The 17335-nt window shown below is 28.4% G+C and overlaps 1 protein-coding gene across 1 annotated transcript; it reads right to left on the bottom strand.

The window, feature by feature from the left end:
• Positions 1 to 11895: 11895 nt before the first annotated feature.
• On the bottom strand, positions 11896 to 16400 carry LOC125863078 (uncharacterized). The gene is made up of 3 exons (XM_049543230.1): positions 16119 to 16400; positions 15072 to 15194; positions 11896 to 12184 (listed from the first exon to the last, which is right to left on the bottom strand). The coding sequence occupies exons 1-3, from the start codon at positions 16336 to 16338 to the stop codon at positions 12027 to 12029; spliced, it is 501 nt and encodes a 166-aa protein (XP_049399187.1). The 5' UTR covers positions 16339 to 16400; the 3' UTR covers positions 11896 to 12026.
• Between the last annotated feature and the right edge of the window lie 935 nt (positions 16401 to 17335).

Below are 17335 nucleotides of genomic sequence, written 5' to 3' on the forward strand. Positions count from 1 at the left end.
TTGATGTCATTTACTTTTGAGACTTGTATATGGTGTATGAGTTATGTCTCAACATTGTATTAGATTAGCTTGTCAAGACTATGAGTAGACTTCTGATTTTATGTCAAACTCTTTTATTGATATGAGGTTTCCCATTTTTCTATGGTATTGTGGTTTTTGTATGTCAAGTGGATTGTATAGGGCCTCTCGGGGATCTTGTACATCATGTCACATCTAGGGTCTACTTTGGATCGTAACACAACATCAATACCTACACCAACATTTGTTGCAACATCATAAGCATCACCAAATATAAAAGGTGAAACATCATAAAAAATCACCAAATATAATAGGTTCAGCAAGAACAAGTTGACCATCCATAGGTTCTTTTCTTTTGATGGTTGTTGCTCCAGCCAATTTTTTTTTTTTCAGATTCACCTTAGGGTCTGATTTTGTGTCAATGATTCCTAGAGTTAAAAAGAATGACATTTTCAATTCTTGCTCTTTGGGGACAAGCCAAAGATGCACAATCTATAAACAAAATTAGTTATATAAAAGTTAACCTATAAATTGTAATAGATAAAACATTTATTGTAATATTACCTATATGTTGTATTTCCAACAAATGTGTCATTTGTTGCAATAGATGAGTCATCTGTCGAAAGAAAGCAAAACAGTAGCTAAACAATAGCAAAACAATTTTGATTCCTTCAAATAGATGACCCATATAATGTAACATATGGGTCATTTTTTTTTGGAAGAAAGCGAAACAATAGCAAAACTATTTTGATTCCTTCCAATCGATGACTCATCTATTGCAACTGATGGGTCATCTATTGGAAGAAAACAAAACAGTTGAAAAACTTTTTTGCTTCCTTCCAACAGATGACCCATTGCAACGTACGGGTCCTTTGTTGGAAAAAAAGCATGAGGAGGATTGAAGAGATTAAGGGAATTTATTTTTGAGTTGTTCTTGGCAGACAACTATATAAGAGTTCTTGGTTGATAAATCTCTTTAAAGTGATTTTTGACTTGCTATCGGAGGTAAGGTATTGCTTCAAATGTCCAAGCTTAAAAAATAAACATAATGAAAATAAAAAATTAGAATAATCATTCAATAACATAAATAAGTAAAACATTAAAGTTAGAGGTGAAGTTTACCATGAAATCTCAAGGAAAGCCATATAAATTGTTCGTCTTCGATGATAACTTTGTCAACAAATATTTGACATGCAAGAAATTACTTTCATAACCCATGGATAATTATTGAATGCATTCAAATCTTGAGAAAGCACAAACAATTCAAGATCTATGACTTTGTTGATGTCTTTAGCCCATAAAATGGCATGTACAAACCAAATTAAGCACAATGACTCTTTATGCTTCTGCAAACCCTTTTTGTTATTGAGATCTTCTAACAAATCCTTGGCCTTAAAGCTAGGTCCAACAATGACCGACAACTCATTCTTATTATTTATTTAATTTTTGCCTTTGTTGGTTTTGGTGGATGTTTTTGTTGGCAATTTGCATTTCTTTTCAGTCTTGACTGATTTAGATGTCTTGTTTTTTCTTGGTTTTTAAGGGTGTAATTGTGGGAATAGGTTCAGAAGGAGGATGACATCTCAATCCAATCACTATGACAAATTATTTCATGCAAAAACAAACTGATATGTCACGGTAGTTTATCCAAATCTCATCCATCTTCTTGTTCTCATCCTACAAAATATCATCATCACCCTTATACTTGATCTTGCGCTTGAGAAGATCATACACCATGGTCATTTGTAAGCGTACTTTGTTAACCTTCGGCAAATCAAGAAAGTGTTCAAAATAGCTAAACATAAAGTAATCCTTTAATTTTTCATACCTCAATATCTTTCTAAAATCATCTAATTTGATGTCCATGACTAATTTCACAAAAAAAAAAATCACCAATCAAATTCGTGGGGTTATCTATAGGCATCTACAACTGGAACTTGTCAATACTAAAAATCTTGACAACATCATGTCGAACTTTCGATCTACATTCACGATGCTCATCGATAGCTCAACATCACCATCAATATTTTCATTAGCCCTTTCCTCTTTATCGTCTTTTTCAGTTTCCTCTTCAGCATTTTTCCCACTTTCAACATTAGCTCCTTCATCACTTTCATTTTAATCTTCTTCATCACTTTCATTTTAATCTTTTTCCTCTTCATCTCCTTTCTCACTTTCTTTTTCACCTTCCTCCTCATCTTCTTAATTACTTTCAATTTCTTCATCATTTATTTCCTTTTCTTCTTCATTTTTATTTTCATCTGCTCTGCAGTCTCTTCTGGAACTTTTAACTGATTCTCCTTTATTATCTCTTTTCACATTTACTTTCTCTTTTTTTATATCTACAAAAGATGACACATCATTTATTTGTGAAAGAACTTGTTCATCAAGTTCTTCTTATGGAGTTTGTACGTAGCTATTATATTTGATTTATCATAGGTTGATTCATTTATTTTTCTTTTGGAAGTCATTTTATCTACAAATAAGAAAAAAATTACAATTAATTTGTGCATTATTAAAAAAAGTAGCAATGAATTTAATAAATACAACATAATATAATAATCAACAGATAATTCATCTGTTGCAACAAACTATTTTGATTTCTTCCAACAGATGACTTATCTGTTGCAATAGATGGCGTAGTTGTTGCAACATATGGGCTATCTATTGTAACAGATGGGTCATGTATTGAAAGAAATAAAAAGAAGTCATGCTACTGATTTGATTTCTTCAAACATATGACTCATCTGTTGCAATAGATAATCATATGTCGCAACAAATAGATCATTTATTGAAAACAGTACCGCCAACAACACCAACAAAATAGGAAAGAATCAAAATTGTCCTTTATCTTCGAATTAAGAATCAAAATAATTCTTGTGTTTTAACATGGAGCACTATTAGTCCTTCATGTTCCAATAATTGGTACACTTTTGATACTCTTGCAAACCTCCATCTAAATTCTAATGGGAGTTCTCTTTGCACGTGAGAAAATTTCTCCCCAAAACTCAATTTTCCTAGTCTCTTTTCCTAATGAAATTGGACTTCTAATTTGTTTATTCCTTTCTTCTTCAAATCAAACTCTAATCACAATTTTGTTCTGGATTTCATTAAAAACTTTATCCATTTTTTGAAACAACTATGTTGTTAAGGTACAACAATGGCAAAGAATCAACTCCTATAGTCCTACTTATGTTTTAAAGCCAACTTCTCAACAAATTGAAACCAACGTATATTACATACCAAATCCATTACATTGCAAAAAATAAAAAGTACATTTTCTTATACTACCACAAAAACATGAGTTCTTCAAGCTTTATTAATACATTGCAAACATGAAACACATGAGATTGAATTTTCCCCAATTTTGTTTTTTAATTTATAAGCTTCTACTAATATTTAGAATGTATCTGTCATAATTGGAGCAAGAAGAATGGATAAGGCCAGGGATAATTGATTGAGCACCTTGTTTGCAGATAAACAAGACACCAATATGCATATCACCCTCCTCGAGTTTAAATAATCGATCCATAAGACATTGAAGAAGACTCAGACGACAACAAATACTGCTTTGCATTCATAAAAACAACGAATTTTACTCTTGGCAGATTTCCATCGAAGGGAGATACACAAAAAATAAAAATAAAAAAAATATATAATCTTCAAAAACAACATATGCAACTGAATCAATTTTACTTCTCCAAATATCATTCTTTTTATTTTGATTTGTCTTAGGGAATGGAGTTATGAAATTATGATGGCATGGAGTTATGAAATTATGATTGCTACTGTCAAAGAGAAAAGCAAGGGAAGAATTGGTTAGCAATGGTGGAAATCTTTCTCACGTACAGAAGAGAAGTCTGTTAAAATTTTGACGGATGTTAGTAAGAGAATCAAAAGTGTACCAATTACTGAAACATAAAGGATTATTAGTGCTCTATGTTAAAACATAAGGACTACTTTGATTCTTAATTCAAAGATAAAGGACAATTTTGATCCTTTGCTCCCAACAAAATCAAGAACATCAAAAAAACCACACAAGCTTTATCACTAGTTAAACAACATCAATCTCATGTTTTTACCAACGCACTAAGAACACCAACAAAATAAAGAATACCAAGAATCAACAAAACAAAGAATACCAACAACACCCAACAAAATCAAGAATACCAACAAACTAAACACCAACCCATACAATATAGCAACATCAACAAAATCAAGAATATCAACAACACCAACAAAATAAAGAATATCATAAAGACCCAACAAAATCAAGAATACCAACAACACCAACAAATTAAACACTAATTGATACAATACAACAACACCAACAAAACAAAGAATACCAACAACACCAAAAAAATAATCAAGAATGTTAATAATTCAAATAAATTAAACAGCAACTGATCTATCTATATATAAAAGGAAAAGAAAAAATGACACATGTCATTACCACAATTTTTTGAATTTTAAATGTTAAATAATTTTAAATAATCAATAATAAATAATTATTTAAATAAATATTGAAACATATCAATAATTACAATTAGATCCTATGTAATTGTACGGTTGTTACAATACCACAAATTTTTAGTATATTTTAGCTTTTAGATATTTTAGATTTAGACTCATTTACTTATACGTAACTACATATAATTTTAAATAATCATTTTGTATAAATCATTTAATCAAGGAAAATTGGATTCACAATTTTATCATTTTTAATATACTCATTTATTATAAATGAGTATATCTTTTACGTAAGGAGTCTAAATATATCAGTATTTTATATTTAAAATTTATATAAAAAATAAATATATTTTTACAGATATTGGATTCACAATTTTATCATTTTTAATATACTCATTTATAATAAATGAGTATATATTTTACGTAAGGAGTCTAAATATATCAGTATTTTGTATTTTAAATTTATATCAAAAAATAAATATATTTTTACAGATAAACACAAATAAGGCAGTTTTATAACTCCTTAAGATAACTTCTTAATAACCATCCACTAAACAAGGAAATTTTAACTACATTTTTCACTGCATCTTGAAAGTCACGTACTATATATAGATATTTTCAGTAATAACTTTACATTGTTCTCCTATATTCAACAATAAGTGGCTTTGCAATTTAACACAATCTCAAAAATTACATCCAAATCAATGCATTGGAACTTGAAATTTTGTGTTATTCGATTGTGGATAGTTCCTGAAAAATTCAAAGCAGAAATACCTTACTCTTTGAAGATGATTTTACAAGACGAAAAGGTCGAGTGAGGATTTTGATTGCGAGAAGAACACAAGGTTATATGCAAATATTGAGTTATTGAAGTAACTCTAATTATACCTAAACATTATTTGTCAAACATTCAAAAGGTAAAAATTAGAATTAATACATATACCCTCTGTTTTGTTTATTCTTAAAATTTATTTATCAAATTCTTTGTGCAAATCATAGAGTATTATGTGAAGGCCTTCGTTTGTTATGTTTGATTATCTACTTCGAAGTTGTTGTAAACCTTTAATCAGTTGAAGTTAATCTGAATCAGTTTGATGCTCATCTAATTATTGATTTGCAGTTGTATATAATTTTTATTATTCCATTTAAAAGGAGATGTACTTTCTTTGTTTCTTTTCATTAAATTTATTAAAATTTGATTGGGTTAGATTATTTTATTTTTAATTACTTGAAAGTGATGTATTTGTTTTTAGTTTAGGCTTTTCTTATCAATGCTAGAAGACTATATCCTAAAATAGGATGGGTTTGGGATGAAAGTACCTATACTTGCAGTATTTTAAAAAAAAATATTATAAAACTGTATTTTGTAATGAAAGTACCTATACTTGCAGTATTTTAAAAAAAAAACAAAAAAACATACCAATTAACAATTTATTTTCATTTTAATTGATATATAATTTAAGAAGTTCTCAATATTTTATACTTTAATTCATTAAAGTTTAATTTTAATTGCATAAAAAAATTATATTATAAATGTGCGTGAAACATAAAACCTATTGTTATTACTTATGTGTTATATAAAATTAATTTATTAACTATTAAAAATCTAATTAAAAATAAGTATGCATGAAAACAAAATCAATTTCGGATTATTTTCTTATGCATAATTATATATTTTAGTCTAATCTTAATTATTATTAGTTTAAAAGTTCCTACACACACATTAATGGAAAAAATTGGTTTAGATAAAACAATTTCAGAACTCTCCATCCTTTACTATGGAGGCCTATAATCAATGAAAAACTGTGTTGATAATCTTTTATTTTATCAGTAGTTATCTTAATATAACCTATAATCTATAAGTTCTATCTTTACCTATATATAAAATAATGAAACTAATAATAATGATGATGATGATGATAATAATAATAATAATAATAATCTATCTATATATAAAAGGAGAAGAAAAAGTGTCACATGTCAGCACCACACTACATCAGATTTTTTTAAAATTAAAATTAATTATGTGTATGTATTTATTTTTTAAAAAAAACTCTAACGTTGTGGTCCTTTTTTGTGGAAACGTTTATTTTAAATTTTAACCATATTTCCACAATCTCCTCATTTAAAGAAAAACAAAAATGTAGATAATAATAATAATAATAATAATAATCTATATATAGATATACTCCATAATTTATCTGTATATTATAAAAATCAGAAAAAAACTTACCACAAAAAAGAATTAAATTAAAATCTAAAAATGTAAAAAAAAATTTAAATAAACCCGTAAAAAACATAAGTCATCATATATTGAAAATAAAAACTTATAAATAAAAATAATTGTTATATATTTTTAACACGTTTTGGACTCTTAAAAAATTTATAAATGTTTATTGTCAGCACTACCAAAAAAACAAAATTTGTAAATTATTAAAATTAATTGGAATTCTAAAAATAAAAATAGAAATTTCAAACACTAAAAAGAAAATTAAAAATTAAAATTAATTTTTTTTTTTATAAAAGCTCAACGTTGTGGTGCTTTTTTTGGAAAGGTATTTTTTAAATTGAGCCATCTAACTGCACATTTTTTATTTAATAATAGTGAAAAAAATAAGAAATAAAAAAATATTTTAACTGCACATTAACTTCCCATTTCTATCCTAAAATAAAAGGAGTGGTTAGTGATAAAATATTCAAACAAACGGATAGTTCTTCCCCAATCAACGTAACTGTTTTCCAAAAATTTCTTTATCCTTCTTAAAAGAGGCACAAATTTATGATCATAATCGAGTCAAGAAAAAATGATCGAGAAAAATCAAGAGAAGTTGAACAATTAAGTGAGCAATTCATATCTCAAGAAAGAGGAATTCGTTGAAAACTATGGTACTGAACAGACTTTGTGGTAATTATGGGAAAATCTCACTTTTTTGTTTTTTGAGGCCTATGTGTTTTTTCTTCCTATTTTGTTAGGAAATATGTTGTTTTTTATGTACTATATAGAGGATTAAAAAATAATAAATAAATTATGAAAGAAATTGAAAACTCTCAAAAATGAATGAATGTATTTTTATTTTTTTAATTATGTTGTGACTATGGATTATTTTTTTATTTTTAATATTGAGTATGATAATATTAGATGTGAAATAATTTATCTTTAGGTTGAATATTTACAAGATTTTACATATATGCTTGAAAGTTTTTTAAAGCAATCATGAATTCACATAAGTTTTATCTTTAATTTTTTTAAAATGGAAGCAACCAAGAAAGTAAGTTTATTGATCAAAGCATAAAATCAAAAGACATCAATGAAGATAGTTTCATGAAATAACATTAGTGGCCTAGATAGTGATGATGAATCTCTCAGTGACGTTGAAAAATTACATGAAGATCATCTCCATATTTCAATGTTAATCTTTCACTCTTTCAACAAGTAGAAAATTAGTCAAAAACTTTTAAAATTGAGCATTTTTTTTCCAGGAAAATCTATACATATAAGTATGTACATATTAGAAATTAAATATATTATATTTTAAATAATCTGAAAGTTAATTATATGTTTTATAAGTCCATTACTTTTTGTTTTATTTTTTAATTTTTAATACTTTTTTTATACTTATTCATATATATATGCAACTTCAGATTATGATCACTAATTTAATAATTACGTAAAATTAACTTTATATAATCAATTAATTAAAATTAAAATACAATTTACAAATTTTAATCAATCTTTTTTAATCTGTATTTAAAAAATAGACGGAAAAAGAATGCTATTTTTAAAAAAACTATACAGAAAAAATAGTGAAAGCATATATAAAAGGTGTTATAATGAAGTTTATTAACATTATCTACTTCTACTAAATTACACGTAAAAAATATTAAAAAGAAAAAACTAAAAAAATTCTAACCGCAGACGTTAACTCTCTACTTCTAAAATTGTTTTAAAAGATGTTATAATAAAGTTTATTAAAATTAGTTTATAAATAACTAAAAATTAAATAGTTTGAAATTGTAATTTAAGATTATAAAATATAAATAAAAAAAGAAATAATTTAATTAAAATTTTAAATTTGAACCATCTAACTGCACATATAAAAGGAAAAGAAAAAGTGCCACATGTCAGCACCACACTAAATCAGATTTTAAAAAAATTAAAATTAATTATGTGTATGTATTTATTAAAAAAAAAACACTCTAAAGTTGTGGTCCTTTTTTTGTGGAAAGGTATATTTTTAATTTTAACCATCTTTCCACAATCTCCTCATATAAAGAAAAACAAATATAGATAATAATAATAATTATTATTATTATACTAATAATAATCTATATATAGATATATTATTTATCTGTATATTATAAAAATCAGAAAAAAAACTTACCACAAAGAAGAATTAAATTAAAATCTAAAAATAATTTTAAAAAAAATAAACCAGTAAAAACATAAATCATCAAATATTGAAAATAAAACTAATAAATAAAAAGATAATTGTTATATATTTTTTAACACGTTTTGGACTCTTAAAAAAATTATAATGTTTATTGTCAGCACTACCAAAAAAAAAAACAAAATTTGTAAATTATTAAAATTAATTGGAATTCTAAAAATAAAAATAGAAATTTCAAACACTAAAAAGAAAATTAAAAATAAAAATAAAAAAAATATTTTCTAAAAAAATTCAACGTTGAGGTCCTTTTTTTTTGGAAAGATATTTTTAAAATTTGAACCATCTAACTGCACATTTTTATTTAATAATAATGAGAAATAAGAAATAAAAAAATATTTTAACTGCACATTAACTTCCCACTTCTATCCTAAATAAAAGGAGTGGTTAGTGAAAAAATATTCAAACAAACGGATAATTCTTCACCAATCAACGTAATTATTTTCCAAAAATTTCATTATCCTTTTTAAAATTAGTTTATAAATAACTAAAAATTAAATAGTTTGAAATTGCAATTTAAGATTATAAAATAAAAAAAATAAAAAAAAGAAATAATTTAATTAAAATTTAAAAATATGTGTAAACTTACTTAGTAACCACCACAAAAATTAATTTTTTTTTAATAAAAACTGCAAACTCAAATAAAAAAAAAAGGTCAAGCTCTGCCCCCAACACAATATACATATACATGCGTAATCTCAGACACATTCAAAAAGGGCAAAAGCTTTTGGAGAGAACAATTAAGAAAAATAATTGATTTCCAAAATATTAAGACACATTCGTATTTTTAGATTGCATTGTTTCATTAATAAAATATGTATTAACTATTTACAAATAAGTATTAACTAATTATGAATACGTGGCTGAAATAATTGTTCCATGCATAATGGAGTCTTTTAAAAACAAAACTTATATTGAATTCACAAAATTAATTTAAAACATTTAACAATTTAAGTTAAAATAAAAATTTTAAATCTAATAATTACTAATATGGACAACAATGAATTTGAAATACATTCAGTTGTTTCCACATAAATATAGGCAAAAATGAATATGTTAAAATAACAGGATTTATAATTAACATTAAAAATAATTTTAACTGTTATTAAATTTTGTTTAGACTTTTGAGAAATATTGTCTTTAACAATTTATAACTGTTTTTCAAATATATCATCTCTCAACTCTTAATGAGCCTATTTTTATGGAAATGATTAACTACATTCCCATAATATATGGCTATATAATCTAAAATATAAATCATGTTTTTAAGGTACTTAATTTTTAAACTATTCCATAACTTAATGCAATGCTTATTAGTTATAACTATTACATATTTAACTTTTATAGTGGATATACAATTTTTCAACTCAAAAATAAATTTTTTTATAATTGAAGAGTCAGTCTTCCTTTTTTATATATAAAAATAATGTTTAGCTTACTTAGATAACACTTAGAGGAGTAGAAGCGTAGAAACTTGATTAATATGAAATGAATAAAGAGATGTCATGTATTTTTGTACACAACTTTTAAATTGACCATTAACATGAGGAATTTATTATTCAGATAAATATTTTAAAATCATTATGAAAAAAATTTGAAAATGAATAAATTATTTAATTTACGCAAAATCTCTCTATTGAAAGAAAATAATAAATAAATTTTTTTCATATATTAATTTGAGAGAGTGTACCAACATATTCTCTTAATTCTTTCATTCTTATTTATTTTTAATCATAATATATTTTTGAAACGTTTGTATAAGAAATATATAATTATCATATTTAGTTTTTTCAAAAATGTTATTTGATGATCGTGCGCATGCATTTATATGATTTGTTCCTTTAGTTATATAAAATTTTATGATATTAAGTACATTGCATGAAATATGATGATAATTATATTTTAATAAAATCAAAATGATGTAATATATTTGAACAATTAAATAAATTTTAATAATCTCCGCCCAACGCGCGGGCACGTATACTAGTATAATACAACAACACAAATAAGCCAAAAATATCAACAGTTGTTCGAGAATTACAAATAACAAAAATGTATCCGAAAAAAATAAAATTCATCATCACTACTAGAAAACAATGTTTGAGAACAACAAGGAAAAATTAATAATCATATTTCGCTTTAAAAAGATATCACATTTACATCAAACATGAGTTAAGAGAACAAATATCACAAATTAAAATTTTCTCGAGTTTGTTTTTCTATTTTAAGCATCAAATTTTAAAATTGTTAATGAATACTTGAAAAGTTCTTTTTCTTTAAAACAAAAAAAAGCCCTAATGTTTTCCAAATAAATAAAGTCTTCACCTTACTTGCGAAGAGAGAGAAATTGATAGTTAGAATGGAAGAAGTAGTTGTCGGAAGATGAAACGTAGAAGCAGTCTGAAGTTGAAAGTTACTGGAGGAGTTGGTTGGAAGAACAGAACAATTTTCAACTTTGAGAGAAAAAGCAGCCGTGAGATTGAGAGAGACGTACAATTGAGGAGAATGTTTGAGAGAGGGAGTGAAGATTTTGTTTATTTTAAGCGTGGATTGTTTTGTACTTTTAAAAAGATTAAAAGTCTTTTGAAAATGTTAATGAGTCCCCAATTAACTTAATCTAATATTTTGGTCAAAATAATCACCAATACTTAATTGAAGACTTAAATAACTCACCACCACAAATATAGATTTCATGATTGAAATTTGAAACCAGACTCAACTCACCACAAACCCAGCCAAGATCAAGCGATTCCAAATTAGTCAGATCAGCTATAGGACTCCTGTGTATCCATTTCATTTAAATCAGGCCCAATTCAAAATTTTAGGGAGATAAGAAGGTGACAACAGTAAAGCTCAGTTGGTGCAAATGGCTTTAGCATTACTCACCATCAATCTTGAGAAATTCCATGGACTCACTCAACACACTTAAGTTCACAAAGCGACACTCTATCCACCAAAGTTACAACAATTCACTCAATTAGCTGCTGAGCTACATAAACAATTGAACTTCAATTGAAGCCATTGAAATACAACAATATTAATGAGTTGCACAAACAATACAACTGAGAAATGTAAGGTTCTCTTCACTGCCTGCTATAAGGATTCATCTGCATATGGTAAGTTGCAGGGAGCAGCCCGATCCTTTGACTTATATTGGCCTAGCACTTCAGCAACAGTTCTACAACGGCATTGCTTTCCAGGTCGAAGAACATCCCCATAAACAGCCATTTCAATAACATCAAGCTCTTTATCTGCATGGCCCAAGTTTTATGGTAAGTATCAGGAGTAATAGAGTAAAATGTCACTGCTGCAAATAAAAAATGGCATAATACATAAATGTGTCATTAACTTGGACTCACGCACATTTATGTCCTCTAACTTTGGGTATGCACAGTAGACACTTAAACTTGTATAAAGTCACACGCATCCTACATGGCATCCTACATGCCAATTTGAGTCCTACATGGGGCCTAACGCGTATTATGCCAGGTAGGACACTCATGTGTCTACTTATTCAACGTTATACAAGTTTGAGTGTCTACATTGTGCACACCCAAAGTTGGAGGACATAAATGTGAATTGAAGCTAATTTAAAGAGCATATTTATGTATTATGCCAAAAAAAATTTGACAACTTTAATTTTTTTTTTTTCTTTTGATAATCGAGAAATCCGTCTGTGACCCGCCCTTTGGACCAATCACAACCTTCTAAACTCGGTGGATAATGGACCCGCCCCTCTACCCCTCTCCACTTAAATACCGGGCTTCACTTTGCACGGTGTGGGGCTTGAACCTGCGACCTAAGCCACAAATCCTCCACCTTTTGCCACTTGAGCTAGGCCTTGGGGTAGGGGTGTTCATGGTTTGGATAAATACCGATCTGAACTGAAAAATCAAATCAAACTGATTAAATGAACCGATTTAATTTGGGTTTTGGTTTGGTTTAGTTTTAGATTGTTAAGAACCGATAATATTTGGTTTGGTTATGATTTTGTTCAAAAAAAATCGAAGAAATAACCGAACCAAACCAACAAGTTATATACATAAATTTTATTATTATACATACATAATATATTAGATTCATAAACAATTTTAAAGATTTTATATATGTTTCATCAAAATTTATTTATAATTTACTTATGAAAGAAAAAATGTCCAAGGTGAGAACATTTTTCTTATTGGTTTCATGTATATGAGTGTCTATGGAAATTCTTTGTGGGACTGAAAATGTCATTGTCTCTTCCTTCTATGCCAAAATAGTGAATTTTGAAGTTTTATTCAGTAAATTCAATGATCAAAAGTTATGTAATGCCAGTCATTATAACTATTTTTTTGTTTGAATGGATTGTTGTCACTTTTTTTACATTTTGAATGAATTGTTTCTTTTATTTTTATGTATAGTTAATAACCGAATAATCGAACCAAACCAAACCAAAACCAAAAACAACCAAACCGATAAATGTATATTATATTTGGTTTGGTTTTGATAATTTTAAAACCGATTAAGTTGGTTTGGTTTTGGTTTTGACCAATAACCGACCCAAACCAAACCGTGAACACCCCTACCTTGAGGGCTTGACAACTTTAATATATATGTCCAATTTTGTGTGAAGTTGGAAAGAATGGCTAATCACTATACATTTTAAGGGACTTCAAGGGTGGATAACTTATGTTAGATTCCATAGAAAATCGTATACCATATACCATTTTCCACCATAACCTTCCAGACAAGAATATCTCTATTTGTCCTAATTGTGTAGAAGAAGGCGGCATTATTAGTCCCCTATTCTTACCGGTCTATATACTTTGTACAAAAACAAAACAAAAATGAAAAAGAAATACCACACCCATTCCATTAACTACAGTTGCCAAAGCTGTTGTGCTACAAGCATGTGCTATATAATGAAAGAACGGGTAAGACTTGCACAACTAGGGAGAGGGATCTAACCAGTTGAAAGATCCAAGCAAATGTTATTGGTCCTATCCTTAGTGAGAAGATAATATAGAGATCGTAAGCTTTGCTACTCTGAGGAAGTTAGGCAGCATCTACCAAGATAAAGAAATTTCTTTATGTATTTAAACTATGTCTAGCTAACATAACAAAAGAATTCTTCTAGGTGGAAGAATATAGTTCTCCTTTGCTTGATCTTTTACAAGAGTATCTTATCTCTGATAGGATCTACATTGTCAAAGAATAGTCAAGCAAAAAAAAAATGAAAACGAAAGAACAATCACAAAGAAGATACAATCTACATAGTTTCAAAAGAACTGTCTAAATCCACGTTCACATAAAAGAAAAACAGTTCTATTACTTGTCGTGTTCTGTAACACCTGTTTCTACATCATACCTTCTCACTACAGTAATGCAATAAGAGCTAGGACTCAATTCTAAACAAAACTTCAATTTGGATTCAGCAACCAGCTTAGAATCAAAAACCTTCTCTAACTGCTACTGGCCGTAGGAGGCACAAAAAGATGTACAAGTAAAGATTAATCTTAATGTGACGGATTCATATTGTATTACTGCCCCGAATCTGATGAATGTTTTTTTTTTATAGAAATGAGACCTTAGCAGGGGCCAAAAGAGTACTGAATGGAAAAGTATTTATCTGAGAAGGAAATCCCCACAAAAACCATCACAATGACAACCATGAAAACACAACTTGGGTTCAAACCAAATACCAAACAAAAGCAATTTTTCACATAATTTCTTATTATAATGCAAAACAATTTGCCTTCCACTTTAATTGATATTACATCTCTATACCTCCATTTATGAACAGTGTCAAATTATCTAGTTAAACTTGAAAACATGGAAATACCTAAAAACTGCCATAAAAATAAATTCATTACAACAAGTACAATGACACTTTAAAGTTTAATCCCAGATGTTAACAAGATCATTTCAGGATAATGTTCGGAAGTGATCCAGTAATCCAGTGGCAGATCAGGCAATGACTTTTAGCTCTAAAATTACCAAGGAAATCACAGACTTCTAATCTTAAGAGGCTACAGAAGTAACAAAACTATCATATAGCTCACATATCTCCACTGGTGTGGCTAGTCCAGAAGCCATAGAGATCGATACCGTGACAAGTGATAGAAGCAGAACAAATAGGGAAAGATCAAAGTAGAATACCAGTGAACTTGATATCACAGGAGTAGCTTTTTAACCGACTAATATCAATCTCATCCTTATTGGATTTAAGCCTGTTCACCCTTGTCTGAAGGATCTGGCAATTCTCTGCTATGGACTCACCCCCTGCATAAGAAAACACATTTTAAATGGTGCATTAACCATATATTGACCACCAAATAAAAGCTTAAGAGACCCATCTCCACCTCTATCACCCAACCACTGGACGTGAAAAGAAATAGAAAAGGAAACTTTTCATCGGTTAATATTCTATCCAAATGATTAAAATCACTAAACAACAAAAATCCAATATCAGTTTTCGGTGTGAATCAACAACATACTCCCTGAAATCCACAAGTGTGGTCTGGGAAAGGTATGATGAACCCGGACCTTAACCCCCTACCTTTGCGGGGTTGATAGGTTGTTTCTAATAGATCTTCGGCTCAAAATAGGTGTAATCAAACAAAAATAACAACAAAATAGCAAAATAAACAAAGCAAATGAAGCAAAAGGTAGTAGTAAAAATAAAGAATAACATACTACAACAACAACATATCCAGTAATCTTTGTGAAGTAGAGAGATTGTTTCCAATAGACCCTTCACTCAAAAGAAAAGTTTCTGGCGCAGGAAAACTACATATGAGATTCTTCCCTGTCAACATAAATGACGAATGACTACATAGAACATCATCTCCCTTATATAAAACAACTATTTCAGCCTTGCAACTCCCTCCTTATATCTAACCTATTCAAACAAAATTATACACTAAATTCCAACAGCACAAAGAAAGTTCGTTTTCCCAGTAAATTACAGGGGCAAATTAGAACTTTATATCTAAAATAAACAAAGCCTCAATTCCAAATTAGCTGGGATTGAGAATATACATCGTATATATCAAACTCCGAACCCATTTCCAAAAATTGAGTTAAAGAGTAATAAACAAACAATCAATCCTCAATGATAAGTTGATGACGGAATGTTCAAGAACAAACTAGTTGGTTTAGGGTAAAAATAGGGGAAAGAGACTAATGGGAGGGAAGAAGGTAGACCTTTGGAAAAGGGAATGATGTGATCATATTCAAAGCAAAGACAGCCTTGACAATTGAAGAGGCGTTTGCAGAGAATGTTTCCGGCGGAATCTTTCCGCCAGCGTTCAGGATGTCGACCGGGTACAGTCTCAGCCTTGGCCCAGCAGATCCTTTTAGCTTCACCGTCAAAAGTCCTTGGTCTCTCTCCTTGAGATCGAGTAGGTGAGCTTGAAGAGCTCATCTCACAAACCCACTTTACTTGCTCGATCCAGGAGATTCATACACTACACAAGCAAGGAACCCTCTATAAATAGTGAAATAGTGCAAAGAGGGAATCATTTTCTGTATCCGTGATAGTCCTCATACATGGGTTAAAGCTCAAACTCATTCTTAAATTTTCAGATAGAGCATTAATAGCTCCTTATGTTCGTAATATTGGAGCACTTTTGGTCCTCCAAAATTTTGCCTATTTTTTAATATTGATTTTATCCATAGTTTATGTATGATATGTTCAATCGTCATTTTATATACTTAATAGAAATAATAACTCCATATGAAAGAATATGAGAAGAAAAATATCTTGTTTTGTTCAGTAGAAATTATATTGCATGTAAAGTCGAGAGGTTCATCACGATAATTTCACGTGCAATAGTACAATTTTTTTTCTTTTCTTCCAACGTCATATGTTAAGATGTTCTTAGTTTAGCTGCAGTAATACTTCTACTGAACAGAACAATGTGTTCTTCTTATCACATTCTCTCACATAGAGTTATTATTTCTATTAAATATATAAAAAGACGATTGGACATTCCTTACATAAAATTGTGGACAAAATTAATGTTAAAAAATAGGCAAAATTTTGGAGGATGACCAAAAGTGCACCAATATTGCAAACATGAGGGACTATTAGTGCTCGATGTGAAAACTCAAGGATGACTTTGAACCTTAACTCAAAAGATGAGAGACTATTTTGAGTCTTTCCTCATCCGTGACACTACGGGTGTGTTTGGTACCAAGGGAAATATTTTCCATTGAAATGTTTTCCTAGAATTTCTAGTTTATTTTCTTATGTTTGATTGTTGAGTAGAAAATATTTTTTAATGTTTGATTGGTACATGAAATATTTTCCAAAAATAATTTTTTTTAAAAAAAAAATTGACGAAGATGGCATCGGGGGTGTAGCGTAAAAATTGATTATTTTTAAAATTTGAAATATTTTCCAGAAATAGTCTTTTTTT

Source organism: Solanum stenotomum, chromosome 4 (genome assembly GCF_019186545.1).
Source record: "Solanum stenotomum isolate F172 chromosome 4, ASM1918654v1, whole genome shotgun sequence".
Classification (NCBI taxonomy): Eukaryota; Viridiplantae; Streptophyta; class Magnoliopsida; order Solanales; family Solanaceae; genus Solanum; species Solanum stenotomum.